Here is a 12,262-nt window from a genome sequence, read left to right on the forward strand (position 1 = left end):
TTTACACCACATGCTGCTCTAATAAAAAACGCAATGTTAATATAGAAAGGGTTTTATGGTGCCACTATATCTATATAATAAAAGCCCAGCGCGTTGTCCGTGTCCGCGTTCCTTTTGGCTGTATAGCCGCCCCGTAGAAAAGCCCCAGTCTGTCCCCTCTCAGAATTCCTGCTTACCCCCTTCCGTTCTTTCCCCTTTGCTTTTATTTTTCCTGTTCCCGAAAATCTTTTCAAAACAAAAGTAAAGAAATAGACAGAGTGTCACATTAACGTCTTCTCCCCTCTGCCTATTAAATAATCAATAAAATGAAATAAAAAATCATGAAAGAAACAGAAACCACAACCTACCCTTACAGCGTCGACCGCGCTTCTGGCGTTACAGTCAAACACGTGGTGTATGCAGGTTATGAAGTGTGCCCGTACTACAACAGATTATATTGTTCATATACTATTAACTATTTATAGGGATCAACTCTTTTGGGGAAGTTCATAACAAAAAAAAAAATTAATTATAAATAACATGTGCACTTGAGTATTTCGAGCCCCGTATCATGAGTCGTATTGTTCCCCTGGTCACCAATTCGTGTTTCACTATGCCCACTATGCCTTTCCGTCTTCAGCTACCCATGTGCACTTGTACGGAGGAGACCTTACGGAACAATGCCGAAACGAAACGCAACTAAACCTGCTGCTGCGAGAGAGGACACATTTACAGCGTGATCACGAAGCAAAGAGGCAAAAGCGTGACAGTCGCTCGCAAGAAACGGACACTCAGCATTCACACAGACTAGCTCAACGACGCGTCTCTGCCGCACAACGAAAGGCAACTGAAACCCCTACAGAGAGAGAAGACAGATTACTCTGTGATCGCGAAAGAAAGAGGCAAAAGCGTGCCAATGAGACATCCGACAAGAGGTCCTTACGATTGAGTCCTTCAACAGTGGTCATCCAACACGCAGCGTAGCGTGCGCCAAGTTGCTAGTATTTAGAATTAAATACAATTTAACATCACTATAGAGTTCAATGAAAAGTACTGGTTCAAAGTTCAGGTGCAGAAGTGACCAGTGACAACACGGTACAGTGATACAGTAGGCTCAGGTCACTAAATAAGGCAAGTAAAATAAATAGCAATGATTATGCAACCATGTCAAATTATATATTAAAAGAAAACAATGAAAATGTGTATTTGGCATTTAAAGGTTACATTTAATTCCTAGATATATTCAGCCTTACTCAAGGCCCCGGGTGTCAGTCCCAAGGTAAATCAAGCAAGCACGTGACAATGCCAACGGCAACGTTTCCATATCACTTGTGCCCTACCTAGCAAGGCCTGGAACAAACTGCTTTTGAAGATAAGCATGACTCTCTGAATGGCTGTTTTCAGCTGCTGCTCCTCTGGTTTCTGTAGCTTTGAACAATAATCTTCCAGTAGCACTAAAGCCCGAGCTGCATCTATGGGACAAAAAGAAATAAGAAAATCAAGACAATGTTAGGAAATGTATGAAAATCTTCTTTTACTCTATTTTAACTCCAATAATAATATTCAAAGTGCAATATTACTTGTTCAATAATTGTAAAGTCCCCTTAACCAAGTTTGTTATAACAACATGTTACAAATTTTCTTTCAAATTTCAAATTAAGCCGTAATGACAAGAAGACATTCTGGGAATGGTTAAAGATCCCTGCTTGAACCATATGCAAACTAAACCCAAAATACTTTGTGCAGGTGATTCATAGTCACAGTGACAATCTATATATCTTTAATTTAGTTTCTCAATATATACATTTCACTAAAAGAGTTAGGACAAAGCAATCAGACACACAGTTGCATTACAATATATAAAGATGGGTGTCTCTGTGGCTAAGGATCTGCACTGGTATCTGGAAGGATGCCGGTTAATATCCCATTACTTCAGTGGACACTTGGGCAAGGCCCTTAACATGAAAATTACTCCAGGGGCGCTGTACCATGGCTGACCCTGAGCTCTGACCTCTGAAGGGCATGTGAAAACACAAAAATACCCTGGAAAATAACAAAATATATAAAAAAATAAATAAATACAGACCAAGCAATAATATAATTAATAAATAAAGAAATCATCACCCAATCTGGAGAGCTGTTTGAAATCTAAAAAAATTGCAAACACTAAACGTTAATATGAACTAACAAAGTGAAACAACATGTTGTATTTTAAAAGAGCCTTATTATCTGAACAAAAAACAAAATGACACTTGTGCATGCAAAGTTGCATCATGTCCATCCATCCGTTATCCAACCCGCTAAATCCGAACTACAGGGTCACGGGGGTCTACTGGAGCCAATCCCAGCCAACACAGGTCGCAAGGCAGGAAACAAACCCTGGCCAGGGCGCCAGCCCACCAGAGGACATACACACACACACACACACAGCCAGCACACACTAGGGACAATTTAGAATCGCCAATGGACCTAACCTGCATGTCTTTGGACTGTGGGAGGAAACTGAAGTACCCGGAGGAAACCGACCCAGACACGGGGAGAACATTCAAACTCCACGCAGGGAGGACCCGGGGCGCGAATGGCAAAACGTTCAGTGTGATATACTGTGTAACAGTAAGTCAGTGTCATGTCTGAACCCCTGGCTGGGGTTCAACTTCATGTTTTATGTCTCTTTGATTTATGTTGATAATGTGCATCATTCTTTATTTTTGGTTTTGTCTATGTATGAAGCCGCCTTTGTAAAGATCCAAGCGTTTTGCGGACCACCAGCAGCTGCCCTCTGTCCTATACATTCAGAGGGTCATCCACAGTTTCTGGCGGGTCACTGTCAATGCTCTCTGGAGTCAGTGTGTTAATTGAGTTGTGCCATGGTATATATTTTTTTGGAATTTTGCCCTTCATGCTCCATGTTTGACTACGTTTCGGGATTGCTGTGTTGCAAATTTATTTGCATTGGACTGCGTTAGTGGGTTTGGGTAGTTCCTTTGTATCTTGTGTTCCACGGGGCTCCACTGTTTTTGAAGAACTTTTTGTTAGAATAATGGTTTTATTTTAAAAAGATGCGGTGCCCGCCGTTATCTTAATTGGGGTTTGAGGGTGATATCCCCCTCTAGTAGTCATTTTTACTTAGTGCTTTTGGAACTTATTGGGACATGCTGTGTGTGCTTTGCAACTTCCAAGTTATATGACACTCAGTCTTTAATTTCATCAGTTATATTAATAATAGCTGCATTACCTGTGGAACAGTAGAAAGTGCAATGGTAGAAAGGTAAAAATGATAAATTATACAGTATATTGCTAAAGTTGACTACTGTCACACACGTGCGCATGGGAGGCAGCTAAAGGGTGAGTGACGGCAGTTCTGAGACAGGCTGGGCTGTGGCAGAGTGCACTGACTCTTTTTCTCACTTCCCTGTAGACCATCCCTGGGAGACTCCACCTGGCTCTCGTGACATCACTTCCGGGACCGAACCAATGGAGACAGAACTAACGGCGCCGGCCCCCCTGATGTCACGTCCAGGCCTGATCCAATGAGTGACGAACACGTGCCCAATTCCCATGACCTCACTTCCTGTCTTCCCCTTTAAAAGCCTGCCCTTTTTCCCCTTATCCTCAGTCTTGTCTTGGACTCGTTTGTATGCACATCAGTGCTGTTGTTGTGATAAAAAACGACTTTGCAGCCAGGATACCAAAATATACGGGTGGCTGCCCCAAAACTTCTTTGAGTATGTCTCAGCTTTGTGACATTGGCGTAGCCGGCAGGATGGAGAAGTCCTGGAAAAGAAGGGGACAGGACCTGCAACACGTCCAGGTGGGATCGTACCGGGGCCGAGTTTTCAGGCGGGGAGGGTGGCCCGTGTTTCGGAGTGGCCCGGTACAGGCTCTGCTCCCGGCATGCTCCACTAGGCAATCTAGACAGGCCAGGGAGTGTTCGGGAGGGGCTCACAGACGTGGGCTGCTTCGGAAGAGGGAGGTGAAGAGGGCTGTTTGTGCTCTCTGGAGGAGAGTGCCTGCCTCCCTGTGAAGCCAGAGCCCCGATTTCCACCTAGGGGTGCCCCAGACTGGCAGGTGAGTAACCTGAAAACTGGATGTTTGACCCGAGCGCCAACCCCACAGCAAGCCTGGTCCCTATGGGTAAAAGTAGGGCAGTGGCTGCGCCACAGACACTTAAGCCCTCCCAAGTCATAGAGCAGGTGGCTTGCTACCTGCTTCTGGACACACTACACCGTGGTTTCACCCAGCCGGTCTGTGGTAGAGAATTTACAAACATGGCTGAGCTCATAGAGCTCGTAGAGAAACAAAGGACGGCCTCGCAATCTGAGGGAGCTGAACCGTCCTCTAGCCGAACTCAACCGGGTATGTCCAACACCTAAATACCCCCCCCGTACAACCCAGAGCTTGTGCCGGCGTCCCCGGGGTCGCGGGCGCTCAAACCGCTTGGGAATGAGGCGGAATGCAGGTGGAGGGGGAGGAGGGGTTGGTGTGCTCTGATAAACCCGTTGGCGGTTCCACACACAGGCATGGTGGTCGTCAACGGTACAAAACGCCTGCTCTGTTAGACACCGGCAGCAACACTACCATTGTTGCTCGCCGTTTTGTGCTACCACGACAGTGGTTAAATTATAAGGTCGGTATAACCTGTGTCCACGGGAAACCCGCTGGTACAAGGCCGGCACGTGTGTCATCAGTTACGGGGGATCGGTTCGGAACCTAACTGTGGCAATCCTTCCTGATCCTCCACACCCGGTGATACTGGGGCGGAACTGGCCTGAAATTAAAAGCGGTGAGACACATACCACTCCCGGGAATACTTTGGGCCCTGTTATAGACGGGCACGAGCCGTCTCAGGTTGCCTCCACGCAGTGTAATCAGCCGGCAGAGAGACGAAGCGGCTTCCCTGAGTGACGTGGTTACCCTCGGGCCGTCGCGTGCTGGTACGTCATTCACTGAAGCCGAGACGGAACGGGAGGAGGCCACGCCCCTTGAGGTCGACGCTGACCCTCTCTCTGTATTGCGGTTTCAATTTAAAGAGACGCCGCTTCTTTCAGAAGGGAGCAATGGAATGATGACTCCCTGAAATTTGCAAAAAATGCAGTGGTCCTTGTAAATGGCCAGCACACTGATCAGTCTATACCACAGGGCCCTTACTTTGTATTAGACAACGACCTTCTTTATCGTGTAGCAATGCATGATGGGCAGGAGAGAAAGCTGCTGCTAGTGCCGCGTACCTACCGGCGGCAGGTCTGCGAGCTAGCACACGCCCACCTCCTAGGTGGCCACTTGGGCACCGAAAAACTCTGGAGCGGATCAAGCTCCGCTTCTACTGGCCGGGAGTCAATGAGGAGGTTCGCCGCTTTGCACTTCCTGCCCGGAGTGTCAACTGCACAAATTCCCAGGAGGGACCGTGCTCCTCTTGTCCCTATACCCTGATTGATGTTCCCTTCCAAAGAATCGGGTCGATTTGGTTGGACCCTAGAGCCCTCAGCCCGAGGACACAAGTACATTTTAGTCCTCGTGGATTACGCTACACGATACCCGAAGCTGTTCCGTTGCGCCAGCTACATCCAAAGCTATCGCACGGGAATTACTAGGGTCTTTTCGCGTGGGTGTTCCCAAGGAAGTCTTGACAGACCAGGGGACACCTTTCACCTCGGAGACGTTCAAGGAGACTGCCAGATTGCTGAAAATAAAGCATTTAAAGACCTGGTGTATCATCCTCAAACCGACGGGTTAGTAGAGAGGTTTAATCAGACTCTCAAGCAAATGCTACATAAGGTGGTTAGCGAGGATGGAAGGAACTGGGATCAGCTCCTCCCCTCGTCCTTTTGCTTATCGGAAGTCCCACAAGCCTCCACGGGTTCTCCCCTTTGAATTACTGTATGGGCGACAACCTCGGGCATATTAGATATTCTAAAGAAGGCTGGGAAGAAGAGGCTCTTCCCTCTACAAACATATTAGAGTATATCGCGCAGTTACGCGATAGATTTGGAAAGATTCGCCTCTCCTTAAAAGTCACATGGAAGAAGCACAAGCAGCACAGGCCCGTATTACAACCGCTGCACGCCTCTTCGAGTTCCACCCGGAGATCGGGTCATGGTCCTAGTGCCTACCTCCCACTCTAAGCTGCTTGCCCACTGGCAGGGCCCCTACGGTTAAGGAGAGGAAGGGACTGGTCGACTATTTGGTGAGTCAACCCAATCGCCGGCCAAAGGAGCGGGTTTATCATGTGAACCTGCTGAAACCGTGGAAGGACAGGGACCCCGATCCCTCCTCCGCCAGCCCCGCCACTCTTCGCCACACACACGCCTTAACTTCGCACGGACTTAAGTCCCAGACAACGGCAGGAGCTGGAAACAGTTATCCGGACCGTCCGGGAGGTAGTCAGTGAACCCCGGAAGGACCTCTCTGGTTGAGCACAACATTGTGACAGAGCCCGGGTTGTTGTCCGAGAACCCGTATCGCCTTCCCGAGGCAAAAGGCTGAAGTGGAGCTTGAGATCAAGCGCATGCTGGAGCTAGGTGTGATTGAGGAAAGTTATAGTCCCTGGTCCAGCCCCATTGTGCTCGCCGGTAAGCCTGACGGAGTTGGAGGTTTTGCAATGACTTCCGTCGGCTTAATCAAGTCTCCCAATTTGATGCTTATCCAATGCCTCAGTGGATGATCTCCTCGAGAGGCTTGGACAGGCTCAATACTTGACCACACTTGACATGACAAAAGGGTACTGGCAGGTTCCTTTAACGGACTCCGCGAAGGAAAAACGTGTTTAGTACCCCTAGCGGACACTGGCAGTATCGTGTCCTTCCATTTGGGTTACACGGGCTCCAGCAACCTTCAGCGCCTGGTGGACAAAGTGCTTCGGCCTCATAACTCATACAGTGCTGCCTACCTGGATGACGTGGTCATCTATTCCAGCACATGGAAGGAACACCTACAGCATGTCCAAGCGGTATTACGGACACTTGGTGAGGCCGGGCTCCGGATTAATCCCAAGAAATGCTTCTTTGGGTTAAGCGAAGCCAAATATTTAGGCTACCTGGTGGGTCGGGTACCGTGAGGCCACAGTGCTCCAAAGTTGATGCCATTTTGAAATGGCCCGTCCACAACCAAGCGGCAGGTCCAAGCCTTTCGGATTAGCGGGTACTACCGCCGGTTTGTACCCGGTTCTCGGAGAGCGCGCCTTGACTGATTTAACAAAGAAGAGGGCCCCAACATTGTGGTATGGACTGAGAAACAACACTGCATTTAGTGACTTGAAACAGGCCCTTACGTCCGCACCTATTTTGATGGCACCTAACTTCTCTTTGCCTTTTATCCTCCAGACGGACGCTTCGGACACAGGCCTGGGCACCGTGCTGAGCCAAAGTGTCGATGGTGTGGAACACCCCATCATGTTCCTAAGCCGGAAACTGTTTGACCGGGAAACCAGGTCTGCAGCTGTGGAAGGGAGGCTCTGGCGATTAAATGGGCATTACTCAGCTGAGGTACTACCTGTTGGGCCGGAGTTCACTCTTGTCACGGACCATGCCCTCTACAGTGGATGGCCCTGCACAAGGAGTCGAATCCCGGGTCACCCGGTGGTTTCTTGACCTGCAGCCGCACAAGTTTTCGCCGCTCATCGCCGGGTGCTCTCCATGCCAACGCTGATGCTCTTTCTCGGTTCACGACCTCTCGGTTAGGTCGCCCGACCCGAGGGTCTGGGCTAAGGGGGCCTTGTCACACACGCGCATGGGAGGCAGCTAAAGGGCTTGAGTGAAGGCAGTTCTGAGACAGGCCGGGCTGTGGCAGAGTGCACTGACTCTTTTTCTCACTTCCCTGTAGACCATCCCTGGGAGACTCCACCTGGCTCTCGTGACATCACTTCCGGGACCGAACCAATGGAGACAGAACTAACCGGCGCCGGCCCCCCTGATGTCACGTCTGGGCCTGATCCAATGAGTGACGAACACGTGCCCGATTCCCATGACCTCACTTCCTGTCTTCCCCTTTAAAAGCCTGCCCTTTTTCCCCTTACCCTCAGTCTTGTCTTGGACTCATTTATATGCACATCAGTGCTGTTGTTGTGATAAAAAACGACTTTGCAGCCAGGGTACCAAAATATACAGGTGGCTGCCCCAAAACTTCTTTGAGTATGTCTCAGCTTTGTGACACTACCCTTTAACTTGTTGCATTTACTACATAACCATTGTTAATTTAGGAAAGCTTCTTATTTTTCTTTATTGGTGCTAAAAACTCAAAAATTTCAACAAGCAACTCCACAGACAATGTGGCCCCTCCTGGGCATTTTTGTGGCCATGACATAGTGAGGGAAATGCCTGATTAAAGAAAAGGTTAACTGTTGGAAAAAAATCAAATTCTTACTTAGAAGATCTGTTCAAAACCTTTTTAAAACCTGGCAGGACCTAATCAATAACATTTTAGAATTAGCTTTTATATTGGGGGATAAGACTCCTTTCTCTCTTTACTACTCTTAATAGTTTTGCTCTGGCTGGTGGCCTTACTCTCTTTCTCATGGATGGGGGTTGATCTGATTTGACTTACGTTTTGTTAAGTTTGACTTGATTTTATGGAATGTTATATGCTTTTAATCTATTCTCTCTCTATATATATATATATATATATATATATATATATATATATATATATATATATATATATATATATATACAGTATATAAAATCCTGAGCCTACGATTTTATGTGCCGTTTTTATGTCACGTTTTTTGTCATGCTTTAAATTGGCTTATTTTAAAACCTACATATACACTCACCTAAAGGATTATTAGGAACACCATACTAATACGGTGTTTGACCCCCTTTCACCTTCAGAACTGCCTTAATTCTACGTGGCATTGATTCATCAAGGTGCTGAAAGCATTCTTTAGAAATGTTGGCCCATATTGATAGGATAGCATCTTGCAGTTGATGGAGATTTGTGGGATGCACATCCAGGGCACAAAGCTCCCGTTCCACTACATCCCAAAGATGCTTTATTGGGTTGAGATCTGGTGACTGTGGGGGCCATTTTAGTACAGTGAACTCATTGTCATGTTCAAGAAACCAATTTGAAATGATTCAAGCTTTGTGACATGGTGCATTATCCTGCTGGAAGTAGCCATCAGAGGATGGGTACATGGTGGTCATGAAGGGATGGACATGGTCAGAAACAATGCTCAGGTAGCCTGTGGCGTTTAAACGATGCCCAGTTGGCACTAAGGGGCCTAAAGTGTGCCAAGAAAACATCCCCCACACCATTAGACCACCACCACCAGCCTGCACAGTGGTAACAAGGCATGATGGACCCATGTTCTCATTCTGTTTACAACAAATTCTGACTCTACCATTTGAATGTCTCAACAGAAATCGAGACTCATCAGACCAGGCAACATTTTTCCAGTCTTCAACTGTCCAATTTTGGTGAGCTTGTGCAAATTGTAGCCTCTTTTTCCTATTTGTAGTGGAGATGAGTGGTACCCGGTGGGGTCGTCTGCTGTTGTAGCCCATCCGCCTCAAGGTTGTGCGTGTTGTGGCTTCACAAATGCTTTGCTGCATACCTCAGTTGTAACGAGTGGTTATTTCAGTCAAAGTTGCTCTTCTATCAGCTTGAATCAGTCGTCCCATTCTCCTCTGACCTCTAGCATCAACAAGGCATTTTTGCCCACAGGACTGCCGCATACTGGATGTTTTTCCCTTTTCACACCAGTGACTGCATCTCCTTTAGGTGCGTTCAGCCCCCCTCTTTACAACACGAGCAGCAGAGACGTGAATTGGTTGGTGCGTAGTGCATGCCTGGGGGTATTTTGGTGAGCGAAGCGAGCAGGGGGGAACCCCCTAGTACAGGGGTCCGCAATCCCAGTCCTGGAGAGCCGCAGTGGCTGCAGGTTTTTGTTCTGACCTGGTTGCTTAATTAGAAAGCAATTCTTGCCAATAAAGCACTAACAAGCTATGAAATTAAATTAACTCTGCTATGTCAGGTCATTCTCATATCCTAGATTTTCTTTCCCTTTCTATCATGCAAATGATTTGAAGGCTAAAATGGACGAGTAATTCTCAGTCCTTCATTTTTTTTCTCTTCATTTTTCTTCCAAGTATTTAATTAAACCCAATAGTGCAGATAAATACACACAGGTGTAAATGTAAATAAGCTAAATGGAGAAATGCTGCTCTCTCTTGTCATCTGCATGTTATTGATAATAAGGAGCAATTAAAATAGCTGTTTAAGACAAAATTAAGCAATACGGGCTCAAAATCACTAAAGTGAAGCAGAAGTGTTACTTTAGCAATAAGTGCTTTTTATTAAGAAACTGGGTTGGAGCAAAAACCTGCAGCCACTGCGGCTCTCCAGGACCGTGATTGAGGACCCCTGCCCTACTAAATTCAATAAAAGATTAAAAAAAAGAATTGAATTGAAAAAAATTGACCCCAGATTTCTTGGTTGAAAAGCAAGCAGCTAACCACCACACCACCATCTTAACTGGCATGGCAGTAGACTTCTGTCCATAGACCTCACGGTTGCACTTCTTGCCACACTTTCTGAATGTGAGCCACCCCTGTTACCCACTGGGAATAGTGGGTAAGACCAAAGGTTATATGCCAAACGTCTGAGGTATGGTAAGAAGTACCTGTGTGCTAGATTTTAAATCTATGGCTTGAAAAACAAGGCTGTGCATAAAGACCAAACTGACAGGGATTGTGTTTTATAGATATTGATATGACATGCAATACTTAAAGACATTAAGAATATTAATAGTATCAAAAGTGGAAAATAATCAAAAATCACATCACTATTCTGAGCACCATTCTTATAAATGAAATAAAGAACATGACAGATCAGAGCTTTTAGCATCGCTGCATGTGTATATACAGCCCACAGGGAAGCAGACACAGCTACATTTCAAACAGGACCCCTCACTGTGAGCCACTGTGTCACATTAAATAGCTACACTGGCAATATGGAATACAGAGGACTAAGGGTCTTCATGTGTTACTAAACAGGGGGCATGCTGTGAATATTGATTTCTTACTTGTACTATATATGCCTGCCCACCATACAATTTAAAAGAAATTGAACACACTCCTGGCTTGGCATTACTAAGGACTGAGCTCCTCAATACACCAGACTGAAGATAAAAACGGACGAGTCTGTGATGGCACCAGCTTCTCAAGGGGTGAAATGAAATAATGTTTTTTCTGGGAGGAGAAAATTCACATGACAGTTTTTGTATTGTTCAGACATATTGGCACCACTTAACTATGAGATTATCTGCCATCCATTCATTCATTTTCAAATCTGTTTAAGATGATTGGAAATTAAAGGGCTTCTAGTCGGAAGGGATGATAAACTTGTTGGCTGCAATTGCTGATCTCGCCGCCTGAGGATGTCAGATTGCATGACTAAAGTAATAGAAGTTGACAAATTACATGACACTGTGATGACTTTCCAGCACAGGTTTATGTTTTTCAAAATACTGAAAGCATGCGTCGTTTTCTAAGAGCCAATAATGTGCTGCCTGATCACACCAAAGCTGTGTAAATGCTTTCCATTATTTTTCTTTTTTCCATTGTTATTCTGTCATGTAAAACATGAACCATCAGACAGACAAGCCTATTTTCTGTTTGTGAGGTACAAAACATAAGCTTCCCCTGTTTCTGTGTGGCTGTACTGCCTGCGCTGTACTTCTGGGTGAACGCGCGAACGTTTTCAGCACTCACATACACACAGCTTAAGACTAAATCAAACCTCCTTTGTCATTGTGAGTCACAGACTGGTCGGACCATGTCAAACTATATGACTTGTGGTCATGACTGTCCCTAACTCACTAAGATTACTGTATGTAAATGTTTTACGTCATTATGTGAATGAAAAATTGCTGGAACAATTGCAAAGTGTGATAAGGACTCCAGTACAGTAACAATCACAGTGGTCCAAACTTGCATAATGTATGTGCCAGTCCTAGATGAAGGTCTAGACCATGCCAGGGCACATTCGCACACAGACCTCCACTCACTCACAGTGCTAGTTAGGCAGGCATGTCCTTTGATTGTAGAAGAAAAAAAACAACATGCAGACATGTGGAGAATGTCCAAACCACACAGACAGGGAGCCAGACTGGGACTTGAACCCAGGACTTTGAATTCACGTGGCAGCATCTCGAACTTTGTTCTGCCCACAAAGAAATAAAAAACAAAGCAATGCTAGCCACAGTGATTCAATGTCTTACATACCATGTAGTATGACAAAAAAAATTAAAATAACAGTCACCGTTGGTAATTTAAACATCTAAAAA

General features: G+C 46.0%; 1 protein-coding gene across 11 annotated transcripts in view; it reads right to left on the reverse strand.

Moving 5' to 3' along the window:
• dlg2 (discs, large homolog 2 (Drosophila)) overlaps positions 1-12,262 on the reverse strand; it is a 1,682,723-nt gene that overhangs the window by 1,616,797 nt on the left and 53,664 nt on the right. For all 11 annotated transcript variants that reach the window (XM_039744362.1, XM_039744355.1, XM_039744358.1 and 8 more), the window contains exon 2: positions 1,320-1,451. In XM_039744362.1, coding sequence (XP_039600296.1) covers positions 1,320-1,451 — 132 coding nt within the window. The remainder of the gene's footprint in view (positions 1-1,319; positions 1,452-12,262) is intronic.

This window comes from Polypterus senegalus, chromosome 2 (genome assembly GCF_016835505.1).
Source record: "Polypterus senegalus isolate Bchr_013 chromosome 2, ASM1683550v1, whole genome shotgun sequence".
NCBI classification, from domain to species: Eukaryota; Metazoa; Chordata; class Cladistia; order Polypteriformes; family Polypteridae; genus Polypterus; species Polypterus senegalus.